This window comes from Perissodus microlepis, chromosome 11 (assembly GCF_051167445.1).
Source record: "Perissodus microlepis isolate ML-2025 ecotype Zambia chromosome 11, ASM5116744v1, whole genome shotgun sequence".
NCBI lineage: Eukaryota > Metazoa > Chordata > Actinopteri > Cichliformes > Cichlidae > Perissodus > Perissodus microlepis.
The window spans coordinates 1,037,371-1,065,016 of record NC_140471.1 but is presented as its reverse complement, the minus strand read 5'-3'; the positions used below and the strand labels follow the sequence as shown (position 1 = coordinate 1,065,016).

The 27,646-nt window shown below is 40.9% G+C and overlaps 1 protein-coding gene across 3 annotated transcripts in view; it reads left to right on the top strand.

Annotated features, from left to right (window-relative positions):
- The first annotated feature begins 13,422 nt into the window (after positions 1-13,422).
- Positions 13,423-27,646, top strand: part of LOC146377003 (NACHT, LRR and PYD domains-containing protein 12-like) — a 554,927-nt gene continuing 540,703 nt past the window's right edge. For 2 of the 3 annotated variants that reach the window (XM_084944978.1, XM_084944977.1), the window contains exons 1-4: positions 13,423-13,517; positions 24,395-24,526; positions 24,611-24,730; positions 27,318-27,547. In XM_084944978.1, coding sequence (XP_084801104.1) covers positions 24,438-24,526; positions 24,611-24,730; positions 27,318-27,547 — 439 coding nt within the window. In that variant the 5' untranslated portion in view covers positions 13,423-13,517; positions 24,395-24,437. The remainder of the gene's footprint in view (positions 13,518-24,394; positions 24,527-24,610; positions 24,731-27,317; positions 27,548-27,646) is intronic. The other variant, XM_084944980.1, reaches the window with a different exon arrangement.

The following is a 27,646-nucleotide window of genomic DNA, read 5'->3' as shown; positions in this document are numbered from 1 at the left end:
CCTGGAGTGACTGCAGCTCCACTGGATCATCACCAGTAGGAAGAAAAAAAAACACCACGTGGAACATTTTTGTAGAATCGTTGCAAATTTTCCAGCACACACTGGATGTGATCTGGGAATGCAGTTTCTTGCAACGTGTACTCAGATATTTATGCACTACTTATGTAAGAATGCTGTTTGTTGACTTCAGCTCAGCATTCAGGACAGTCATTCCCTCCAAGCTGATCACCAAACTTGTGGATTTTGGACTCAGCAACTCCAGGTGACTGTGGTTCAGGGGATTGGGAAGCTCATCTATAACCGGAAGGTTGCCGGTTTGATCCCCCTGGTCGTTGTGTCCTTGGGCAAGACGCTATATAAATGCAATCCATTATTATTATTATTATCTGTACCTGGATCATGGACTTTCTGACCAACAGACCCTGGCATGTAAGGTCAGGCCATAACTGCTCTACCACCATCACACTCAACACTGGCACTCCACAGGGCTGTGTGCTGAGCCCGTTCCTCTATGACTGCAGACCTCGGTCCGGATCCAACTCCATCATCCAGTCTGCAGATGACACCGCGGTGACTGTCTCATCAGAGGCAATGATGAGTCTGCTACAGGGAAGAGTAAAGCACCTAGCTGTGTGGTGCTGACAATAACCTGCTCCTGAATACCAGCAAAACCAAAGAGCTCATTGTGGACTTCAGGAGGGAGAACAGAGACCCCCATGTCCCCATCTACATAAATGGCACAGCTGTTGAATGGGTCTCCAGCTTCAAGTTCTTGGGGATCCACATCTCTGAGAATCTGTCCTGGTCAACTGACACCTCCAGCCTGGTCAAGAAGGCCCATCAGCGCCTCTTTTTCTTGAGGACACTGAAGAAGAACCACCTGTCTGCTGACATACTGGTTAACTTCTACCACTATGTGATAGAGAGCATCCTGACCAACTGTGTCACAGTGTGGTATGGGAACTGTTGCTGGCCACAAGGCACTGCAGCGGGTTGGGCAGTTTTCACCACAGGGACTCCACTTCCTGCCATTGAGGATGTCCACAAGAAGACATGTCTATGCCGAGCACGCATCATTCTCAGGGACTCCTCTCATCCTGCCAATAAACTCCTCCAGCTCCTCCCCCCCAGAAGGCGCTACAGGAGCCTTCAGACTAAAGCCAGCAGGTTTAGGAAGAGCTCCTCCCCCACAGCTGTCACCCTACTGAACTCAGCCCCCGCTGAGCCTTTCCATCCACACTCATTGAACCCTTCCACACTCCTCCTCCCAGTGACCATGATCATTTCATTCTCAACATTCACCACATGCTCACATTGGTTACTGCTATAGTTTTAGGACACTGACAGTCTCTGTTATAGTGCCTACACTGTTCACTGTTACAGTCTGTTCAGAGAGCTACGCTTCCACTGCTGTAGATATATTCATAGCACTCTGTGGATCTGTTTACCTCACACCGATACATCTGCATATATGTAGCACATCTGTATATTTGTTCACAGTACACCTGTATATCTGCCCATCTGTACAGCAATACAGAACATCTGTATGCTACACCATCTGTATATCTGTACATATGTATACAACAGCACATCTGTATATCTGCTCTCTACTGAACTTATACATAATCTGCTCTTATTGCACTTACTGATTAGATGCAAACTGTATTTTGTTACCCTGTATTTAGACATGTGTAATGACAAACGTTGAATTCTAAATGCTATCCTAAACATTTAAACAGCTACAGGAGAAGTTTTTAGAAGACCAGTAAAGAGAGCATGGAGGCAGATGGAGGATGCCAAGTCCACTGAATCTACACACTTCCTGTTTCCACCTCATCCTTCCAGTGCTTTACTACTATGGGCTCAATTGTGGTCATAAATATTTTGTACTTGTAAATCAGGATTTGTGTGTGTAAAAAAGACTTGTGTGTGGACTTATCCAAAAAATACGTGTGAAAGTCTGCACTAAACTTTCAAGTTACAAGTACGAATTTTGACCCTATTTTTCTTCCTCTCATCTGATTGGCCAATGTCATGTCAATCACAAATTTAACCATCCAATCAGAGAACGCGATTGCGTGTCCCGCGAAAATTTGGAAGCAGATTTGTATCGCGAAAACGCGTGAAACGGGCATCAGTGTACCGCGTCTGGCACGTTTGGCTCGCGAATAAAACCATGCGCGTCAGTTTTTGTGTTGCATTTTGTGCATACGCGCGTTTCGCGTCTACCGCTCGAGTTGGAAAAATCTGAACTCCAGCATCAAATCGCACCGCGACAACCAATCAGGAGCTTGGTGACGTGGCTCTGACCTAGGTCAAAGGGGCAGGTCCAGCCAAAGCCCTTCATTCTTCATTCAGTATGGAGGAAAAGCTCATCACTGCCGTGGACCCTAGCAATCAGTCGTTGTCTGATGAGGCAGCAGCTCTCCAGGGCAGAAACAATGTTGTTATTTTTCTCCTCCTTCTCCCTGAGGCTCTTCCACTCCAAGCTGGGTCCTTTTTATTCCCGTCTCTCTGTAAATAGTTAAATGTTATATATTTATGTTTAATGTTTTTGTTAGTGAATTTATATATTTTTTCCAATAAACATTTGTAATGACTAATGTCTCAGTTCTACTACACAGCAAATATTGGCACCCGACTGACACATGTAGAATTTATTTCATATTATACTAATGACAAAACATTCTAATACAGTGGGATGCAAAAGTTTGGGCAACCTTGTGAAAAGTCATTATTTTCCTGTATAAATCGTTGGTTGTTACAATAAAAACTGTAGGTAAATACATCATACAGGAGACACACACAGTGATATTTGAGAAGTGAAATGCAGTTCACTGGATTTACAGAAAGTGTGCAATAATTGTTTAAACAAAATCAAGCAGATGCATAAATTGGCAACACAAAAAAAGAGAAATGAAATGAATATTTAGTGTATATCAATGTGTGTGTCTCCTATATGATATATGCAAGTGACATTTTTTACTGTAACAGCGATTCATACAGGAAAATAATGACTATTAATAAGGTTGCCCAAACGGTTGCATCACACTGTATATAGGAACATAGTGAAGACAAGTTATTTAAGAGAGTAAAGAGAGGTTAGTTTATTTTGGAGTAGAGCTGCATTTATTAAGAAAAATTTAAAAAGACAGGAACACTCTTTAGAGGTTTGTGGGTGGCTCTTAAAAGAGCCGTTGTGGGGAAGTCACTCAGACTTCAAACAGGCTACTCCTTTGGTTGCCAAGACACGGCTCCCTCCGCTGAGAAGTGGGCCATGAACTTCTCCCCCACCAGAACAGCCTCTCTGGAGGAGTTGTTTGCTGCTACACGACCCAGGCCTTGCAACGGCTCCACCACAGCAGGTGCCACACCCCTCACAGCAGGTGCCACACCCCTCACAGCAGGTGCCACACCCCTCACAGCAGGTGCCACACCCCTCACAGCAGGTGCCCCTCTCTCGTTCAAACAGCGCAGAAAATTGTGGAGAACACACGTTGCCTTCACACACTTCTCCGCAATTTCAGGACGGAGCTCCATGGAGCGCAGATACAACCTCCACTGTGAGGGAGAGAGGGAAGTTCCAGCGCTCCTGGAATCCCTCTGTGATGGACCGCCAGTCTGCAGTTGAAGGCACAGCCATGAAGTCGTCCACTAGACAGTCCCAGATGGACGTCGCTACCTGGGGGGTGATCTGGCTCACCAAGGACACGCCAACTCGAAAACTGAATGCGATGGTCCTGAAGGAGTCCTCGGTGGCAAGGAACCTGGACAAAATGCTGCAGTTACAAAATACATTATTCAAATTCCAAAATACTTTTGTGATGTCAGATTTAAATTACAAAACATAAATCTTACATAAAACCTTTTGTAATCATAAGGATAATTACATGATATATATTAGATATAATCTAAAACAGTCTGCTGGGATTATATACAAATATTCAACTATCCCAGAATTAAACCAGGTCTAAATAAAAAGAAAGGAGTCAGTATCACTACAAAGGTTAACCCACAGTGGTCCTCATACCACAGTTTGATATCAGCAAACAGCGAGAGCATACACTGATATGACACCACAGCCATGCTATCATTCAAACACTGATAACAGCATAAATCAAATTAAATCGGGACTTGATGAGACCTGAGTATCACTAGAAATATTATAAACAGTCGTCTCCGTACCACAGCTTGCTATCAGTAAACACCGACAGCATTCATTGATAGCATAGCACATCCATGTTAGCACAGGTATCAATAAAGGACTACCGTATTAAACACTTTTACTAACCTCAGGCAGATGGACAGGCGCTCTGCAGGTGGGATTGAGCGTCTGGAGTTGGTGTCTAGGCGGGCAATGCTGGGACCAACGCGGGACAGCAGGTCCTCAAACTGAGCGAGTGAAAGACGGTGGTATTGCTGGAATCGGCCGTCATCCAGGCGCAGCTCCTGGAGCAAATGGTGAAACTCACCAAACTGCTCACGCGTCTGGAGGACCTGATGGACCCAGGTACGGCGAGGACGTCCTTAACGCCACTGCTCTGCTCCTTTTTGGCTCCTACCTTAAAGCACACTGTGCGCTGTCGATCTTACGTGCTGCACAATAATGTTTAACATTTAGTATTTACTGTTATATTCCCATAGATCATCATGGTGGTGTTTATTTTATTGCTCTAGTCTTCTTCTGCTTTTTTCTTTTTTCTTTCTCAACAGGTGATCCAGGAAAAAAAAAAAGACCCCGACGTATTAGCCAGAGGTCCCTTTACTACGGTTCGGAGCCGCGGACCTGTTTTATATACGAGATTGCTGCAAAAAGTGCAGCCTTACCTGATGTGCACCTACTGTTACTCATTTATATTAAGATTTAAACATCTAGTTGGTGTTGGTGTGGAGAGTAACCTTCAGTAATAGTAATAAATCACACAGCAATAGTTCATTCATGTAGTTGTAAAGTATTCAGAATATGTTACTTCTATAATCTTTGGTGGAATACATTTTAAAATTAACACCGTCAACAGGTTAGCACCTCATACCACAGTGCAGCAAAGCAGTCTCATGAGCGCTGGGAAGGACACGCCCAGAGCCCAAACAGACAGTGCAGCAGATGACAAGATAGTAATTGTATGGTGAAAATTATACTTTTAGTTATCTTGTTAGTTATCTACAAAATCTGCTTCTCACATATAGGGCATTTCCAAGATTTTTTTTCAAAACTTTTTCAATTTCTTTCATTACAGCTGTCCTGTGCCAGATGTTCTGTTGACCCACAGTGAGAGGCATCATTTCAGAAACACCAGGAAGACTGAAACTCATCGCCGGGATGAAGCAGGGCTCGTGATCTTCACCAGCAGCTCCCTTACAAGAAGGATAAACCCAGCATTTCATGAACACTGATGGAGACCTTTGCTTTGTGTAATGTTAGAAGTAGCAAAAAAAAATTTTTCTGGCACAACTTCACCTGCTTCCAAGGTGCATGGAGAGGATAAAAGAATTCACAAAGCAGGAACTCCAGCAACACTTGAGGGAAGATGAACAACTTTAATAATAAGCCGAAACGCGTTGGTCTATTATTAAAGTTGTTCATCTTCCCTCAAATGTTAGAAGTACTCAGATAATCCTCAGAGTGTCTGGACTTAATATCATAATATAATATAACATATCAACATATAATATAACATATAACATAATATCATAGCTTTAAGTCCTGTAGAAAGTTAAATATATGTTGTGCTCTCTGGTTACTCTGGTATGAATGACTCTGAATTACTTTATGATAAATAACACTATTGTCAAAAACAGTGAAAGAATTCCAGATCACAAGTTTTTAGTTCAAATACAAGTGATGACCTTTGACCTTCATCAGGTTTTATTTAATTGTGTCAGAGAAAACATCAATCCCGATGGAAATTAGGGTTACAGCAGGCAGCACGCTAATGGCGCATTGGGGAGACATGTCAGAAAGGTAGGCTGATAGGAAAAAAACAACAAAAATACATAACATGAGGTGAGAGGAGGAGAAAAAAACTCCACTCAGACTGAGCTCCTAGTGGGAGAACAGTTTGATAACAGAAAAAACACTTCAGCACAAAAAGCACATGACTATCAATACACCATAGAAACACAAGACAAGCAACAGGGGCGGGTAAAGGGTGAGAGACAGCCGGTGTAGACAGCGCATCCGGTCCTGCAGCATGTCTGCGCTGGTCCAGTCGACTGCTGAAGATGACGAAAGATACACACGTCATCTTTCAGCTACAATCTTTGTTGCAGGGATCTTCTGCCAAACAAGGCTGAGAGAAGATTTCTTACACCTGTCATGTTGATGCTGTTTCAATCTTTGGGCAAACACACTCATATATTAGGGCTGATATCAGGGCTGCACAAGTTCTTTGTGTTTGTGATCATGAATAATAGAAGTGTGGAAGGCAAACATGTTATTGTTGGATGAAACTTCAAATTGTATATTTTTGAGCTTTTGGAGCCTTTCTTTTCTCTTCAGGTGTACAGATGCTGAGGAGGCAGGTGGAGCAGGTGGAGCTGTTGTGATGCTGGCAGAGGGTGTGTCTTAGTAACTCTGTGAGGCAGAACTGGATCCAACATTGTGGATGTGTTGATGTTGGAGCCATTAAGCTTCTCTGGCCACACTGTAGGATTTCCCTTTGATTCACTGCGGGGGCATTTTGGAGTCTGTCAGTGAAACTCTTCATGTTTGTGTTTGACTCCAGTTTATAGAAACAGAGAAATGTGTCACGCTTTTGTTCGGCCTCCACAAATACACACATTTGTTCATTGGTTGGACTTTTTGTAAGGAGACACATTGAAAACCATGTTAATAAGATCTTGTTGTTTCCTGTGGATCCGACACAGAGAGTGGACTTCAGACAGAAACTGTGGAAGAGATTTTAGAGGCCGTGTGTGGCAACAGGAGGTTTCTGTGTGTTTGCTGATCTTACATGTGGAAAACAACACGTGATGTTTGTGAAGTTCTACAATGATCATTGTTCTCACAGCATTTTGAGTGGGAACAGTTCAAACTGAGAGTCGTGGGAGTTATTTACTGATTGAAACAAGCTGAATGTTTCTGTGACGATGAAGATCAGCAGCAGCTGATCAATGAACTGACATCTATCAGTCATTTCATGAGATGAAGTCATCAGCAGACATTTGTTCTAACTGTGTGATGAATGTCAGAACGTCAGGGCTCTGCTTTAGTCACTGCTTGATGATCATTGGCTCATTGTTGAATCCAGGGGCCCAGTCTGACCTCTGACCCTTTGCTGCAGGTCTTCTGTGTTATCTCCACTTTCATGTCTGATCTTCTGCTGTATCGTCCAAAATAAACATCTGAATCATTTCCAACACTTCAGCAGATCTTTAGTTTGGGCAGTACAGTACAAAATAACACATATTGTACTATACTGCCCACTTCCTGATCTTATTGGATCTGTGTGTGAGGTTGGTGAAGGAAACACATGTTTACTGAGTGAATCGCTGCCATTAGGAGCTAGTTTTTATATCACAGCCTAGAAATCACACAGGACCATTTCTGCAGGTGCAAAGTCCTAATTGGAGGAAAATAATTGTAGAGTTTGTGCGACTGTTGTTTGTAAATGAAGAATTGTCCCAACTACATGTGCTGCTGACCTTTGACCTTTTCTTTAGGTGCACAGAGGAGTCTGTGGAAACATCCAGAACTGAGGCAGTGCTACAGATGTCTTCAAATAAAGTGGTGTATTATCCATGTTTTCTATGGATCACATCCAGTATCCTGATCTAACGAGCCCCCTTTTTGTGGATTTTAGAGCCTCTGACTTTTGCTGCGTCTGCGTCTCATTTCAAGCACAAGAGCAAGAAGTGGATGAAGAAATGGGGCGAGTGGGGTCAGTGTGGTGCACGTCAGCTGTGCTCACACATGCTTTCACAAAGAACATGTGTATTCATTGGCAGCATTAAGCTGCACTTTAGTCTTCATAATAATAAAGTATTCTGACTTTATTATTGTGAATCCTCACAGTCATGTTGCAGCTCTGCTTTGCTGTAAGAAAATGTTCTACCAGGATGTTACTTTCCTAAACGTGTTCTCCAAATGTTCCCAAAGACTTTGTTCTAAGTGGTTCTACATGATGAAACATCCACACTAAGTTTAAGAAGGACACACAAACACCATCTGTCCTTTCATCATGTGTACAAACGTGTTCATGTCAAATGTACCGTGAATGGATGCAAATGTGGATCGATCCAATAAAATGAGACAGTTTTGTAAGTGGATCACAGTTTGAAGTTCATTGAAACCTATAAGAACATGTTATTCAAACCAACTTTATCCAACAGGAAGAAGCATCAGGGGAACAGGAAACATTCAAACATGTTTACTGTAAGAACTGCACAAAGGAAGGAAACACAATCCTACACACGACCACTTTAAAATGGACATTTAGCTTTTCAAACATCAGGCAGTGCTGCAATAACAACACTGTGCCCCTTCTGATCAGACTGAAAGATTTATAGAGATTTATCCATGTGCTGGAAAAGGATTTGATATCAACATATATGCAGATTAGCAGGAGCATTTTCTTCATATTGATTTAGAGTTCAGTACCAGGAATATGTAGAATTAACATCTGTGCACATGACGAGTTATGAAAATTCAAAGTCAGGCTTTCAAAGGACGTCAGAGTTGGTGTCTCTATCTGTGACTGTCCCAGAGGAACCTACCTGAGGATTATTAAAGATCTGTCTAGAAAGACTTGCATTGATTCACAGTCTACAATTCTTTCTAATCTATTAACATCTTCCTCCAAATCCTGTTTCTGCTGCATCAGAAGGGCCCAAACCTCCTGCTGTTTCTACTGGACCATAAATTCTACTTTATGATGATCTTCAAAGATAAAAACGTGAGTTTATTTGTGAACTCTGTGAAATGCGTCTGATGTTTAGTTTGAACCAATCCTGTGTCAGCTGCAGCCACATCATTGCCACGCATACAAATGGGTGCGTTCCTGTTTAGACCTGCTCGCTGTCAGTGGGCTTCATTCCATTTCAGACTGCCGGTGGTCGGCTGTGATCTAAACTCAACATGGCTCCTGTGTTAGAAGAGCCTCTGATTTGTATGCTACCATTGTATATAGTGTATTATCTTACTTTTTTTTCATTGATTGTACTTATTTGTATTTTTGTATTTCCTTCATATATCTGTACCTGAGCTGAGGTGACGCAAAAATTTTCCCGTTGTGGGATCAATAAAGTCTTATCTTCTCTTATCTTTAATATGTGCACATTTAGCGCTCTAGTATAGTTATAAATAAGGTGATCAAATATCTGCTCACTGATTAGATCCAGTATCTGTTACAGATGAACTGGACATCACAGCATGTTGTTAATCCGTCATATCAAACTAAACAGTGTTGCTGCTGTAAACATCCTCCAATAAAGTCAGATGAGGGCTTCTGTTGCCAGGTAACGATGATGTCACACTGGATCTTCTGATCTTTAGCATCGTAGCGGTCGGAGTCTGATGTTGGCTCATGTGTTGTCAAACACCAACATGACGTTCTGCTAGTCAAGGCCTCACCTTAACCCACTGATGCTGATCACACAGACCCACTAATAGAACTGTTTTATCAGGTTTATGCAGCGTCACCATTAATGTCACATTTAATCACAACACATTTACATTACAAGCCCACTACAACCATTATCAACATTTAAATTACATTATACATCTGCACTGATTTAAAGTATTTTAACCTGATTCATTTTTCCACCCTAACAGTTCATTCCTCAAATCAAACAGGATATTTGACCCTCAAAAAATGTATCAACAAATAAATTTGCAATAAAATATTTATTTTTCAACTTTTACAAGTGAAATCAAACAAGTGTGTTTAAGAGTGAAACCAGAGTGGAAGCTGCTCATATAGAGTCCAACCCAGGCTAAAAGTAAGTAGACCAGCATCATCAAAGTGTCGGCTCTCTGAACACGGTGCAAGATCGCCATCTGCAGGACTAAACTAGTTTTTCTCCTCGTCAAAGTCAAGATGACGTCATCGCACAGCAACACATGCAGATCAGGTGACGTGACTGTCTGAGTTAAACTGTGGCAGGTAAGCATGTGGAGGAGGAGCAACAACATGACGCTGGAACATCATCACTGCATTATACAGTTTCTTCTCTAACTGGATGCAGCTGTGAACAAGAACAGCTGTGGAACCAGGGTCCTGAGTGTCATCTATGGATGAATGCAGGTCAGCGTGTTGCTGGTGATGAATCACAGTGTCCATCTCACGTTGGAGTCACAGCTTTCCTTCAGCTGCTCTGCTCTTCAAATGTAAGGCATCGACGGCTCTCCTTTTCAGCTCTGTTGGAATATCACCTTCTTCTGTCTGACAAATGTTCATGAAACAAACCTGACAAAACACAAACAGCAGCAGTAACAGTAAATTGTTCTTATAAACTCACTGAAAACCCACATTTGAACTCTACCTACTTGTTCATCAAGGCATGAGTACAAGGACAAGGAGACGTCACAGACATGTGGAAATTGTGATGTGAAGACTGTGGCCTGTGGTGGCCACTGCAGACTGTTGGACCCTGTTACAATCTTCTTCAGTCTCTGTTACAGACGTGGGTTTGATTGGACAGCCTTATAGCGACTCCCTGTCTGTCTGGAACAAAGCATTTACATTCAAACAGACATTTACAGAAAATACAAACAACACATGATATTTTATTATTTACGATATTATATATTATTATCATTTATTCATATTTATGTTCAATGAAGATGACAACCAACTGGAGCTTGAATCATTTAATTTACACCAAGCACTGCAGATATATTTTAAGACTTCTACTTTTTATAAATAGTGAAAAAAAATGCTTTGTGTTGTCAATAGAGACACATTAATCAAACTTTGCTCGATGACAATAAGCAGAGTTAAATCAGTACAATAAGTGTGGAGACTTCCTTCAGAACGTGTCTGTGTAGGTTCTCAGTCATCCAGGTCATGATAGTCTAAGAAGCAACCACAGCTTTCCTGCACAACATTTAGCAAAATGAAATTTGTTTATTGTCCCATCAACAGTTTACCTACAGAATCGGTACAAATATCTTTACTGTGAGGAAGTGACGCAGAAAATACAACGTTTCCCTCTCTGTGACAATGAAAACGTGCTTGTTAATATCAAAGGCTCATCATTATAACGGCCATAATGAATATAAATAACAGCAAAGAACACAAGTACCAGGAGATTTTCTTTTAGATTGAGTAGAACGATCCTTCTTCCTTGCTTCATTTCCTGCTCACAGCATCAGCTGACCTCTGACTTCCTGGTCAAGGTCTCTCAGCGTTGACTGGAAAATCAAATCGGACTTGGCCTCAGCAAGACTGGTGACCTCCTCTTTGTCCCATCTCTGAAGGAGCTGCACTTCCATAAGTAGGAACTGTCAGCTCTCTCAGTTTGAATCTAAATGAGTCATTTTGACTACTAATACAGAAATATGTATACCTAGATCTGATGACTTCCTCCTCCCAAGACCTGTTTTCTATGAGCCTGGGCCACATAACCCAAACCACAATCAGGCCAGATATGGCATGCAGACACATAAACAGTGGCATCTATGCCCGGCCTGGCCCGTATCTGGATGACATACGTCTTATGGAAGTCAGCCAGCAGTGCCGGCTTGATACCAGATCCGGGTCAGACCTGCTTGCTATGTGGGCGTTTGTCTGCTAAAGTAAAAGAAGATACTGACATGTATATGTGAGGACAGCACACACACAGTTCAGGATGATGTTCTTGTCCTGGCATCTTTTCACCAGCTCACTGATGACATACACTGGATCTGCTCACCTGTTTTAAAATAAAGATCATGTCAATGGTTTCAAGTCGATAAGAGAAATAATATTTTTGGGACACAGCGGTCCGGCTCATGAATTGGTGATAACGACTTACTGAGCCTGCTAGCAGGTGCAGGAGGGCCAATCTGAGCCACAGTTATGGGGCTGATAACTGTGTCACGGCAGACTGTGCGGAGGTGTGTGTGTGTGTTGGACCCAGGTATGGACACAGGCGCGGAGACAGAAATATCTATAACAAAAGGTGAGCCTTTATTATGGCTGATACAGGGCAACATAAAGCAGAAAGGGCAGTGGCGAAACTAAACTAGAACCTACACTGGGAGAACTGAAACTAAGAGAACTGTGACATGACTATGACAAAACTAGGAGGACTGGCAATGACTGTGAACAGGACCTTGTGCAGTGCATGAGAAGGCTATGCAATACATGAATAACTTAAACATGAACTGCACAACAATCCTGAAAACACTTAACCTGACATGACACGAGGGATGTCACACAGACTACGAGACATGCCAGATGGTGGCCCGTTTCCATCCAACAGGAAAACAGATCAGATGTGAGGGCAGCATCAGTGACAGTCACAGGGCGTAAGATACTGAGCCATCCTCCTCCTCTTCCACCTTCTGCTGGGCCCTAAGGCTAAAGCGTATATATATATATATATATATATATATATATATATATATATATATATATATATATATATATATATATATATATATATATATATATATATATATATATATATCGGGCGACTTTTGTTGTGATTTGGTGCTATATAAATAAAATTGAATTTAATTAAATTCAATTGAATTTAATTAAAGCAGCTGGACTGATGCTCGTGGAATCCATGGAGGAAGAAGCTGCTCTCTGACACAGATCCACATCTATTCTTTCATTTGAGACACCAAGCTAACAGATGTGATGCTGGAAAGTCCGCTGGTCCATAAACATGTCGTTGTGTGGCTGTGGAGAAGGATGAAGGAGTCTGACCTGAGCCAGTGTTTGACATGAACACATCAGCACTGCTATCAGTGAGCCTAACGACAGCCATTAGCATCATTTCAGTGTTTCAGTCATTTACAAACACTTCCTGTCACTGTGGTGGTCACAGTGACATCATGCAGTTTGTGTTTTGACCTCCAGAGGGCGACAAATCAGCACAGACAGAGAGCTCCATTCAAACTTTGCTGCCATCAGTAATAATTCTTCAAGTATAATCATCAGTGTTTGAGCAGTTATGATATCAGGGACAATCTAGACATGTGTGACAATACTGAACATGTCACATGACACACCTTAGACATCATGTGATCCACTCTCAGTCTGCACTTTCATTCATGACTTCAACAGGTTGAAATGAGCTTTGAACAAACATCAGTTCAGTGTTGAAATATTCAAACGCTGCAGGAAGAACAACAACAAAGTGATGACAGATGTTTGTGCTTCAAACTGGAAAACCAGCAGAAATAAATCTTCACTTAAGGACTTAGTTGAAGATTAGTGAATTTCCAAGTTTCACTTGAATGCAACACGGACTTTTCGATGCTTCTGAGTGTCCCCAAACGCCTCTCTGGGTGTTTCCTTCCTGCTCAAAGTTTCTCTTTGCTGAACTTCGTGGAGTGGAGCTTGTTGTTGGTGTGTGAAGAAACTGTAAGTTTGCTTTGTTTCCTCCTTTAACAGTTTGTCTTTAGGAACTTCACACAACAAACTGTGTGTGTTTGTATTAAAGTCAGTGTGTAATGTTTTCTAATGAGGCCGAGTGTGTCCGCCGTTTTTCACTGGTGTCAAGCCAGCCTCCAGTTCCAGCATTGCAGTCAAGCCAGCCTCCACTTTGTTTTACGTTCCCTGTGTATTCAAAGTATTATGGCAAAAGACGTGGAAACCTGATTTCAAAATAAAAGATCCTGAAGCATGACTTCTAAATAAAAGCCAACTTCCAGTAAATTAAGAGCATATTCATAAATATCAATTAGTCTTGTTTGCACACTCTAATGTTGGATACAAATGACATACCCTAGTATTCTAGTAGCAACATGTCAATATTAAAGCCATCTCCTTTTGGATTTCAAAGTAAAAGCCCTCTAAATGTTTATTTTTTAACTACTTTTTCAATTAATTCAGAATGGAAAATTCACGTTTCCACAGACTAGTTGCAGTCTATATTGACAGTATAGAACCCCATAGTGATACCATGTCAATATCAATCATTCTTGTTTTCCCTTTTAAAATAATGACCCTTTCAAATTGACCATATATCGGTGTGCATTTTCAATGACTTCAGAAAGCTATAAAATGGAAAATTGCTGTTTCCACAGAATAATTACTATCTATATTGACAGTATTCCATCCCACAGTGATAGCAGGTTAATCTCAAGTCATTATGATTTTGCCTTTCAAAATAAGAGCCCTGTCAAATGACACATACGGGAAATAATCTTTCAATGAATTCTGATTTCTCTAAAAAGACAAATTCTTTTTTCCACAGGAGAATTTCAATCTGGGTCAAGAGTATGCAAACCCACAATGATACCATATCAATATCAGATCAGTCTGATTTTGCTTTCCAAAATAAAAGCCTTTTCAAATTGCCCATATACAACCAACTCTTTTAACGATTTCAAAATGCTTTAAAAAGGAAAATTGCTGTTTCCACAGGGTAATTCCACTTTAGATCAAGAGTATACAGCCCCACAGTGATACCATATCAATATCAAGTCACTCTGATTTTGCCTTCCAAAATAAAAGCCTTTTCAAATTGCCCATATATGACCTACTCTTGGAGCGAATTCAAAATGCTCTAAAATGGAAAATTTCTGTTTCCACAGGATAATTCCACTTTAGATCAATAGTATCCAACCCCACAGTGATACCATATCAATATCAAATCAGTCTGATTTTGCCTTCCAAAATAAAAGCCTTTCAAATTGCCAAGATATGACCTACTCTTTCAATGATTTCAAAATGCTCTAAAAATGAAAATTGCTGTTTCCACAGGATAAATCCACTTTAGATCAAAAGTATCCAACCTCGCCATGTTACCATAACAATTTCAAGTCATTCTGATTTTGCCTTCCAAAATAATGGCCTGTTGAAAATGCTCATAATTTACCTAACTTTTAGCGATTTCAGAATGCTCTAAAAAGGAAAATTGCTGTTTCCACAGGGTCATTCCACTTTAGCTCAATAGTATCCAACCTTGCAATGTTACCATATCAATTTCAAGTCATTCTGATTTTGCCTTTCTGGCAAAATTAGAATCAGAACACTGGCTGATACCACCATAACCTGTAACCTTCCTTGCCCTGGTCTAGTTTCTCAAGTTGTATGTAGCATAACCAGGCCAGAAGTCATAGTCAAGTTGGGGGTGTTTGTCAGGTTTAAAGCCACAAAATACAGTCAAGGAAAAGGATCAACACATGATTAAATAATCAAAGGCTTAGTGATGTTTGGAGGCCATTGCTTGGTGTGGAAGAGGAAATGGAGAGCTGCAAACTGAATCCTTTTGAGAATTTTATACACCTCATATACTGTATGTTAAGGCTGCTGACTGGTTGCCTGTCCCCTTAATCCCAGTAATGATCTTTATTAATTCCTGCGCATCCGTCATGCCTTTTTACTGACATTTGAGCTCCAGGCACTGATATTGTATTAGTTATTGAATATCAGTGCCTTTACCCTTTAATATCCTTGATCCTCAGTTTTCCCAGAAAATAAAGACATTACAAAACAGCTTGTAAAACATTTCCAGGGCAATTATTTTTAAATCCAAAATAAGAAAGACTTGATTTTCACAGTGTACAACTTTGAGGGAGTATATTATTGATTTAGAGAAAAATTAGTCCATGGGAACAGGGATTTTCCTATTTAACAGCATTCTGAAGTCACCGAAAAGTATGGTCACCCACTCCACTGTTAGATTATATGCAATGATATGTGTTGGCATGAACTGGTATTAATTCGTGGAAGCTGGAACTTTCCATTTAATGCCATTCTGAAGTTATGGAAAGACAAGCTCCTATAAACAAAGTCAAAAGGCTTTTACTCTGAAATGCAAAACGAGATTTATTTGAGATTGAGATGTTACCACTGTAGAGGTTGTGTATGGTTTGCATGAACTCCAATTACTTAGTGGAAACAGTAATTGTCCTGTTAACAGCATCCGCGTTTAATTATTAAAAGTACCAAATAAACAATTATAATTACGATACTGACGTGATAAAACTGTGGGGTTGTATACTGTCAATGTAGAGTGAAATGATCTTGTGGAAACAGCAACTTTCCTTTTAATGGGATTCTGAAGTCAGTGAAAGAGTGGGTCATACATGGGCAATTTCAACGGGCCATTACTTTGAAAGGCAAAATCAAGGCGACTCGAAATTGACTTGATATCCCCGTGATAGTGTGCACTGTCGATCTTGAGTGAAATTATCCTGTGGAAACAGCAATTTTCATTTCTAAAACATTCTGAAATAATTGAAAGAGTATATCACATATGGGCAAATTCGACGGGCCATTAATTTGAAAGGCAAAATCAGACCAACTTGAAATTGACAAGATTTTACTGTCGGGTTGGATACTGTTGATCTAGAGTGGAATTATCCCGTGGAAACACCAAATTTCAATTTAAGAGCATTTCGAAATCATTAAAAGAGTAGGTCGTCTACGGGCAATTTGAAAAGGCTTTTTTTTTTTGGGAAGGCAAAATCAGAGTGACTTGATATTGATATGGTATCACTGTGGGGCTGTATACTGTTGATCTAAAGTGGAATTACCCTGTGGAAACATGAACTTTTCATTTAAGAGCATTTTGAAACTGTTAAATGAGTAAGTCATATGTGGGCAGTTTCAATGGGCCATTACTTTGAAAGGCAAAATCAGAATGACTTGAAATTGATATGGTAACATTGCAAGGTTGGATACTATTGATCTAAAGTGGAATGACCCTGTGGAAACAGCAATTTTCCATTTTAGAGCATTTTGAATTCGCTCCAAGAGTAGGTTGTATGTGGTCAATTTGAAAAGTGTTTTATTTTGGAAGGCAAAATCAGACTGATTTGATATTGATATGGTATCACTGTGGGGTTGGATACTCCTGATCTAAAGTGGAATTACCCTGTGGAAACAGCAATTTTCATTTTTAGAGCATTCTGAAACGTTAGGTCTTAAATGGGCAATTTCAACAGGCCATTAGTTTGGAAGGTAAAATCAAAATGACTTATTATATAACAGCATCCGGTGGTGTAAAAACGACAGCACTCTGTATATTAAAGCGAAGTGGGAAAAGGAGGGTAATTTGACAATTACAGAGAAGTGTTGGGCTCACGCATGCAAGATACAGTGGGCTACCACTGGGTCTAATGTTTGCCGTGAATTTTGCTGGAAAAGCATTATGAGATTTTTTATTACCCCTGCTCAACAAAGATATCGAGGAATTGGTGATAAATGTTGGAGATGTGGGGGAGATGGAGCTAACCATTTCCATATCTTTTGGGATTGTAAAGATATTCACCAGTATTGGTCTCTAATCCATGATCATTTACAAAATGTTTTTTCATTTGTTTTTCCTTCAACTTTTGAGACCATGTTTTTGTGCAATGCACCAGTGGATAAACTGAATTCCAACGACAGAAGACTCCTGTATATCCTTCTGGCCACAAGTAAAAAGCCTCTTACAAGAAGATGGCTTAAGCCTGAACCACCAACGATAGAAGACTGGATACATTCTGTACAAGAGATCTATACGATGGAAAAAGTGTCATTTTCTCTTAAACTTCAGAGGGATACCTTCTACGGAATATGGTCTAAATGGACAGACTATGTTAAACATATGAGGTGTGATTTTGTGTATGATGTTACAACCCTGAGTTCTACCTAAACTTACCTGCCCTGCTGCCTCCAAACCCTAGTTTTGTTTGTTTGTTTGTTTGTTTGTTTGTTTGTTGTTGTTTTGTTTTTTTGGGGGGGGGGGGTGTTTTTTTTTTTTTCTTTTCTTTTCTCTTCTTTTTCTGTCTTCTTTATTTTTCAATTATAAGTTAAAATGTGACAGCAAAGAAAATGTAAAAAGGTAAATTACTGTTATGTTCAACAGCTGTCCCAATAAAAGAGATAATAATAAAAAAAAAATCAGAATGACTTGAAATTGATATGGTATCACTGTGGGGTTGTGTTCTGTTGATCTAAGATGAAATTGTCCTGTGGAAACAGCAATTTTCAATTTTAGAGCATTTTGAAATCGTTAAAAGAGTAGGTCGTATCTTGGCAATTTGAAAAGGCTTTTATTCTGGAAGGCAAAATCAGACTGACTTGATATTGATATGGTATCACTGTGGGGTTGGATACTATTGATCTAAAGTGGAATTATCCTGTGGAAACAGCAATTTTCATTTTTAGAGCATTCTGAAATCGCTAAAAGTTAGGTAAATTATGAGCATTTTCAACAGGCCATTATTTTGGAAGGCAAAATCAGACTGATTTGATATTGATATGGTATCACTGTGGGGTTGTATACTGTTGATCTAATGTGAAATTATCCTGTGGAAACAGCAATTTTCCATTTTAGAGCATTTTGAATTCGCTCCAAGAGTAGGTTGTATGTGGTCAATTTGAAAAGTGTTTTATTTTGGAAGGCAAAATCAGACTGATTTGATATTGATATGGTATCACTGTGGGGTTGGGTACTGTTGATCTAAAGTGGAATTACCCTGTGGAAATAGCAATTTTCATTTTTAGAGCATTCTGAAACCACTGAAAGTTAGGTCTTAAATGGGCAATTTCAACAGGCCATTAGTTTGGAAGGTAAAATCACAATGACTTGAAATTGATATGGTAACATCGTGAGGTTGGTTACTGTTGATCTAATGTGAAATTATCCTGTAGAAACAGGATTTTTTCTATTTAGAGCATTTCGAAATCGTTACAAAAGTAAGTCATAAATGGGCAATTTCAATGGGCCATTACTTTGGAAAGTAAAATCAGACTGACTTGATATTGACATGGTATCACTGTGGGGCTTTATACTGTAAATACAGAGTGAAATTACCCTGTGGAAACAAGAATTTTTCTTTTTAGAGCATTTTGAAATCGTTAGAAGAGTATGGGCAAATATGGGCAATTTCAAATTTCTGTGGTTGGATAGTGTTGATACAAAATGCAACTACTCTTTGGAAATATGACTTTTGCTTTTAAGAGCATTCTGAAGTCATTGAAAGAGTAGTTCAAAAATGAAAATTCACAGGGCTTTTACTTTGAAATCCAAAATAAGATGGCCTTTATATTGACAGGGCGCTATTAGGGTACAATGTTGTGTCATGTAGATCTAACATTAAAATTTGTAAACAAGCCTAAATTATATGTTATTATGTTCTTAACATATCTGTTAATTCACTCGAAGTTGGCTTTTATTTTGAAATCCGGTTTCCACATCCATTCCCGTAATACTTTGAATACACAGGGAACAGAAAACAAACTGGAGGCTGGCTTGACTGCAAGTCCATTTTCTCTGTGTGTGATCAGACTCCGGGAATCAGACTAAACACACTGAATGTGCTCTGAGCTCTGGGTGTTTATATTCACAGGGGCAGCGGGAGACGGAGAGCGGACTTTGTAAATGAACATTTGATGTGTGTTAGACGCAGATTCAACATGGCGGTCTTGAAAACACTGCGTCACAAACTGTTGGCTCCGCCCCAACAGGAAGAAGCGTAACAAAACACACAAAAGTTATTGTAGTTCACTAAAACTGAACTCACAACTAAAACTAGATGTGAAAAAGTTAAAACAGAAATAAAAACTAAACACAAAAAATAAAACTAAATTATTGATAATGATCAATGAAATTATTTTGGAAATTTAAGTTTGGCAAAATTAATGGCTAACATTAACAGATAATTAGACATCAGTTATCAGGTATGTCAACAGGTGAAGTCAGATGTTGAGAAAACAGTCATGATTCTTTATTCGTATACAAGTATAACACGCAGTGAAATGTAACCTGACACGCTCCTCCACTTGTGCAAAAGGGGGAGAAGAACATTATATATTATACAACCCTCGTGCTTAAAATCTAGGCCCTCGTGCTTCTTATATTAAACCCTCCATTAGAAACTTCGGTGTTACCTTTGATCCAGCTCTGGACACACACGCTCTTGTTTTTACCATTTAAGAAATATTGCTAAGCTGAGTCCCATTGTGTCACGCTCCGAATTGGAAATGATTATTCCTGCTTTTGTTTCATCTCGCGTAGATTATTGTAATTCCTTCTTTACTTGCTTAAGTAACGCCTCCCTGGAACGACTGCAGGGTGTTCAAAATGCTGCTGCTAGGCTTCTGACAAAGCATCCCAAAAACTCTCATGCCCCTCCCCTGCTGATTCAACTGCACTGGCTCCCTGTCAAGATCAGGGTCGATTTTAAGATTATAATCATGACCTATAGGGCCCTGCACGGTGTAGCTCCCATCAGTGATCTTCTTCTTCCTTATCGTCCCAGCAGGTCCCTGAGGTCTTGTGCCCAGGGCTTGCTGGTTGTCCAGCATACAAGGTTAAAACAGAGCGTTTGTATCAGTGGCTCCCAGAATCTGGAACTCACTCCCTTTGAGTTTGAGATCTGTGGACTCAGTCATTTCTTTTAATAAGCAGTGTCCCAATTCGCGACGTTGAGAACCAAAACAAAATACCAGAGGCCCAGAAGGATGCAATCAAACAGATGAGTTTATTGAACACACGCGTGGGAAGATGTACACTGCAAAACATCAGATGTAGATCTCCGCCCAAAAATACACTTCAGATTGCTTTTATAACGTCAGGGTTGGTTAACGCCCCTTCTCGCGTTTTACAAGAACATAATTTGCATCTTTTACAGACAATGATCAATTTTAAGAGCTAAATGCAGACACCGAAGTTCCCCTGTCTAGCATCTTCTTCCAAATATGGCGATGAATTCAGGCCCTGAAGATCCCCAGGGACTTGTCCTCCTCTTTGGCCCATCTTCTGTCACCTTTTACTAGGCAAACTCAAATGCAACAAGAAGCTGAATACATTCAGGCCTGTTTCTAGATTATATGTATTATATGTGTTTTGTAGGCGTGTATGCAGTTTTAACCTTCTATAGTTCCAAGTCACTTACACAATAGATCCGGACATCGCGCCGAACGAGGCTTACAACCTCCAATTAATTGACCAAGCTCCAACTCTTTAATAAGCACAAAATGCAATGTGTATAAAATGGTCATAGCTGTACCTGTAATAAAAATGTTAATGTAATGCCAACAGCTTCAATAAATGCTTTTATGAAATGATGATTAATTTGATTATGACTTAATGCAAAGTTAATTAATGCAATGGTAATAATGATGAGTATGAGTAGCAGTAAAATGTTTCCCTTATTCCACAGCAGTTAAGAACTTATCTGTTTAAACTTGCTTTTGGTTGATTTTGTTTGTTCAAGTTTGTATGTCCGTTTTTGCTTCTGTGAAGCACATTTTATCTTGAAAGGTGCTATATAAATAGAATTGTACTTACTTACTTACTTACATCAGGTGACAGAAGAAGAAATATGTTGCAAATAAATTGTCATGAGCTGTGTGTGGAGCAGGCAGGATTGGACCCAAACACAGACTCACAGGCAGGACATCCAGCTTTATTGCGTGAAGGAAAAATAAATACAAAACTCGACCAGGAGACACACAAAACTAAACTCACAAAGGAACACACAGCCATGAGGGAGGTCGCGATGCAGGACAGAGGGAGACACAGACATAAATGTGGGCAAATGGGGAAAGAACCACAGGAGGGAACACAGCTGAAGGTGATACAAACAAACCTGACCATGATGCACACCAGACAGGAAACTACCAAAGTGTGGGATTAAACAAATTATTTCACTGTTACTTATTATCTGTATTGTCATTGCATTAATTAACCTTACATTAAGTCATTATCATTGCATTAGCACCACATAACAAGCATTGCATTAAAGCATTTATTGAAGCTGTTGATATTGCATTAAAGTCTGTATTATAGGTGGTATCATAATCATATAATAATCTTTCATTGCAGGAGCAACTGTAATCATTTTATACACATTGCATTTTGGTGCTTATTAAAGAGTTGAAGCTCGGTCAGTTAATTGATGGTCAGAAGCTTCGTCCGGCCGATCTATTGAGTAAAGTGACTTGGAGCTATGGAAAGGTTGCTTACACGCTTATAAAACACTTATATCATGTTATTCTTTATCATGTTTTATTCATTTATAATCTTAATGTTAAGCTTTGAGTAGTGGAATTTAATTAAAGCATTTATTCAATATATACATATATAGTTTTAGTAGATTGTTACACATATGAGAGTGGCCTCTGTCTGGTTGTGAGCTTTAGTAGGTGAGGTGAGAGGTGAAACAAAGTGCAATTGAGGTCGGGAGACATATACACACACATCTTAGGTAGATTCATTTCTAGGTACAGCTTTTCTGCATTATCAGCAGTCAGACTGTTTCTGTTTTCATCTATCATGTGTGACACTGAGCTAAAAAGCCTTTCACTTTCCACACTGCTACATGGGGCTGAGAGGTATTTACTCGTCTGTTTCTCTGTTTAGAAGTCTCACAAGCACAGCCACAGCTGGGATGACATCAGAGGCTAGTGCGTCGTAGCTGCTCACTTTTTTAGTTAGTTCCTCAAAGGGGGCGAGGATGGCAACAGTCGTCTCCATAAGAGCCCATTGGTGAGCGGTGAGATAGTCAGGGAGTTCGTGCACTCGCTTTTGCTCAATGAGGGACTGGAGCATGTAATACGTGCTGTTCCAGCGCGTCTGTACGTCCTGCTGCAGTCTCTTTATTGGCTGGTTGAGCTGTCCCTGAATGTCCTCGAGGCGGGAGTAGGCTAAGGCTGAATGTTTAAAATGCCCAACTATTTTCCGTCCCACTGCTATAGCATCAGCTACGCTCCTCTGTGCTAATAAGCGTGGGTAAATAAGCGTGGGTAAACTCTTTGTACTCGTTGTCGTGTTGGGATTTTAGGTGCTTGATTAAATTGCTTGTGTTAAGTGCGCTACCTTTAGAGCCTCCTCTGGACAATTTCGCCGAGCACAATTTGCAGTCCGCCTTTGTTTTCGCGTCTTGTTCACTTTGAAATAGTTCCACACGGCTGATATGTCTCGCCTCGCCTTCTCCCAGCTCTGAGCTGCAGCCGGGGCCTGGGGGCGGGCACTCAGCGCCTGTGATTAACCCCTTACATGCCGCTCAAACATAGACAGGTCTCAGACCGTGGTATCGGTCCCCGGTATCGGGGGACTTTTAACGAGTACGAGTACTTTAGAAAATGTGGTATCGAGGCCGATACCGATACCGGTATCGGTGCATCCCTACGCGACACCTTAAAGGCCGGTCCATGAAAATATTGTGACCTGTACTCTGATATAGTGTATTTCTATATGTTAAAACCAAGTAACACTTACTGATTTCTGTTTGTACACAGACATGATTGAAGTGCAGACGTCAGTCTCAGTGTTTGACCTCAGCTGTCCCTCAGCTGTTGGTCTCTCCCAGTGAACATCTTTGCATCTTTAACTCTGCCTCCTCCAACTTCTGTGGAGAGGGGAGGCAGCACTGAACAAAGAGCTGTGACTGCTAAACGTTTTCTTCAGTAGAAATTAAAGCTACACAGGGAGAAACATCAGTGTGGCATATATCATTTGTATATTATGTATATCATTTCAAACAGAGGTGATCCAGTAATGCTGCACTAATGAATTAAACTATTCACTTTAGCTAAAGTTATTAAGTTAGCTAAAAACCTGGGATGCTGTGTAAGACATAAATAAACCTAAAATACAATGGATGGACATTCATGTTCATGTTTCCCTGGAATCATGTTTGTGTGTCAAAGCTGAACCAGAGCAAACTATGCTAAATTAGCATTTATAGCTAACAGCTACAATAAGTATAACGGTTTTTGTCAGGCTATCATTTGTTTACATGACGCCTGTTCTTATACATATAATAAACTCTCAGAAAGATTACCAACCTGAGAGTTTGTCTGCTGGTCTGACATGATGAATGACTTCTTAATCCAGCTCAAGATGCTGTTGGTTTCTGTCAGTAAGACTTTCAGTGCTGCTAAAACGTAGTCCTATTAATCTGTGCTCAGTTACTGTTGAACCGGAACCAGACGTCAGTCCCAAAACCTGAATTGTAGAACTGAAACTGAACGGTAAGAAGTGAAATTTTTAAAAGATAAAATACAGTTTCAAAGCATTTACTCAAGTTTACTCAATCTGAGCAGTTCAAATTCAAATTTAACTTCTTCAAATTCAGTTTCTGATGGCACAACGTTCTGCCCATATCACGGCTCCATCTAGTGGACTGATAGTAGAGCAGCTGATGGCAGCTTCCTCTGCCTCACACTGCTGTCTGGCTGCATTCAGCTGACACTGAGATGAAGCAGGAAAGAAGCAGCTGATATTTGGACAGCACACATGATGAAAGGAGGATTTCAGTTGATGTGCACATGAATGATTTGTGTTTCCTCTGCAGGTGAAGGTAGAAAGTGTGTGTGAGCTGATGTGAATTGAGCAGCATGGATCAGTGTGAGGACAGAGAGGAGGGAGTCCCTCCCTCTAAAACCACTCTGTGTGGGGAACATGAGAGCCAGACCAAAGCTCAGAGGTGAGATGACCATCTCTAACTGTCCACGACTCTTCTCCATGTCACAGCTCAGCACTCACATCACTGCTCCATCCTTATTCACAGGAAGAAACGAGGAACTAAACGTAAACATGAACCTGAACCCAGCTGTGTGTCCTTAAAGAGTGACTGGTCTGCAGACCGTCCCATCAATTTTAAATCCCAGCCTGTGTCTGCTGCAGAGAGGTGAGCTGTTTGTAACATGAACTCTTTGATCTCAGGTTGGTGTCTGATTTAAATGAACTGTTTGACGTTTCCTGGTCTCTAAACTTCATCTCAAAGGAAGTAACCGAGTGAGGAATTCCTTTATTCTATAAAACATGTCCAACATTTAAACTCCTGCTGCTCACAGTAGGACCGTCAATAGTCCTGCACTGTGTAAATGACTGTGTTTACCTCTGGGTGGCGCTCTGTTTTTACTACTAGTTCAGATTTTCCTTCTGGTCATGCTCAGCCTGCAAACAAGTTTCTCTTTGGGATGATGAGTATTTTAAGTTTCCATCAGCTTCTGTGGCTGCAAATGAAAAACACATTTTTGTTTGGGAATGGATGTTTGTATCTGTGTGTGCCTGTATGTCTGTGTCTATATGTCAGGTTGGGTATCAGATGCCACCTCTCTGGGGACATCTCAGGCCCTCCAAGGTATGGAGGCCTATCTCCCCCCACCACTTCCCCTGCCAGTGGCAGACGCCCTCAGACATCGGTGCGTTGGTGGTTCTTTGTGTCCTGGGGTGGGCGCCCGGGTACACACCGGCTCACTCCTTGGTGGCTGCTTATCGGGGCCTGGAGCCTGGGGCTCGCTCGGGCCACTCCGGGGGTGGGGTGCCCTCGGCCTCTCGGCCTGGGGCTCGGTCACTCAGGCACAGCTGGCTGCCGGCGGAGCTCACGGGCGCGTCACTGCAACCCCCCCTGGCTTCTGCTCCGCGGCTGCTGAGTGACCCCTCATCTGGGACTCTCCTCGGCTCTTTCTGGGACAGTGGCGCAGCTGCCCCTCTGTTGGTCTTCCTTGGTCTCTTGTGTTCTGGGGGCCTCTGGATGTCTGGAGTTTTGATCTCCTCCATACCTGCTTCATGCCCTGGAGGACGGGGCTGTGGCCCCCCCACACCCTGTAGCAGATCATTACATGAAGGAACCTTTTAAAAACAAGCGCGTCCATGCTCACAGGTGTACACACGGGTGCTCACACACACAAACTACACCCTTTTTGGCTCCTACCTCAAAGCACACTGTGCGCTGTCGATCTTACGTGCTGCACAATAATGTTTAATATTTAGTATTTACTGTCATATTCCCATATATCATCGTGATGTTGTTTATTCTATTGCTCTCGTTTTCTTCTGCTTGTTTTCTTTTTTCTTTCTCAACAGGTGATCCAGGTGATTGATAGATGTATTTTTTTTGTCTGCTTATTTTGTTGGTTTTTGGTTTTTTTGCCCTTTATCCCCGTCCCTCTTCTCCACTGTTTTTCCCCCTCTTCCTTTCTCCCTTTTCTTTTCCTCATTCAAGTCTGTCCCGTATCTAGCAAGTGAAAATAAAAAAAATAAATAAAATAAACAATAAAAGGTGAATCAAACAGACCATTACGGCAAGGCTGGGATGGTCAATTTGGTAAAGTAAATCCGTTGGGCATCTTTCTTTGCCTTTAGACAATAATTCTGATGCAAAAGAACCAAACGGGACAGGCAAAAAAAAAAATTAAAAAATAGGAAGCCGAATCCTAACAGCTTTCATTTGGTCTTGTCTCAGACACAATTCTGTCTTATGTCCAAAACAACCTGCTAGGAATAAACCAAGCCTACGTGCCCATGTACTTTTAACAACTCCAGTGTAATAAAATGCTTCTGATTTACCAAAAAACCTCTAACTGATGCGAACGATAAGGAGTTTACCGATATGTTTATAGTTGCACAAAGACGTCACAGCAGGTACTGTCAGCAATGTTTCTCATACTTTTATCTTATAGATGAGTAAAACTGCAATGAATGGTTGAGTTCAATGTTTTTGTGTCATTTCTTTGTTTTCTTTTTATCTGCTTCCTGGATATGACTCATTAATAAATAATAATTACTAAAAGGCTTTTGGAAATCACAATAATCTGTTTCCTAAAATAGTGTTTAGCAGTCTTTATTTCTGATCTTGTATTTTGATCAGCAAAGAAACAAAATGAACTACATAATCTGAAAAGCAGAGATGAGATTCTGAGACCACCTGAGTGGAAGCTTTCTACTACTTGGCCACGCCTACAAATTCAGTCAATAAAAATTATGAACATAATATGACCCGCCAGCCACTGGGGAAAAATCCAAAGTGTTGCTGGTTATGTGGACCAACCTATTTCAACAGTTGTAAATGGATGGAAAACCCCCAACATACAAGCAGCAAGCCGAGGGGATACTAAAATACCCACCCCAGCTACTGCCTCTTAGCAAGAGTAAGTCGAGACTGAGACAGTCCAGTCCGTCTCCAGGAAACTGGTTCTTGTTAGCTGAGCCTGACTATATACCTGAAGGCCTGAAGGTACCTCTCAACCTAGCTCAGACTCCTTCCCCACCAGAGAGCTGACATTCCATGTCAGACTTGCTAGTCTCAGTAGCCAGGGACCAGTCTGCCAGGATCTCCACTCATGGCCAGCACACACTTCACCTAACCCCTAAGGCACGATCTATTGGTAGGGGGCCTACAGGAGGAGAACTTCTGCACAATCTTGTCAAATTTGAATAGTTTTTAGCAACAGTCAGTTAATGATTTCAGTAATAAAGAAATGTGTTCACAGAGCGAGGAAGAGGAGTGGTGTTTGTGAGGAGGAGCAGCTGTCCTGCTGTGCTTTGTGTCAGGACGTCTTGAAGGATCCAGTCTTTACCAGCTGTGGACACTGGTTCTGCAGACAGTGCATCTGCTCATACTGGGACCAGTCTGCTTCATCAGGAGTCTCCTCCTGTCCCCAGTGTGGAGAAAGATCCAGAGCTGGACTGCAGACAGCCAGTCAGAGCAGCTGTGTACAAAGTAAGACTGAACATCTGTCTGCTGATGGACGCATTTCTGAAAACTGGACTTCTTGTTGTTGTTCAGACATTGAAGGGTTTTCTTTCTGTTTTTCTTTCT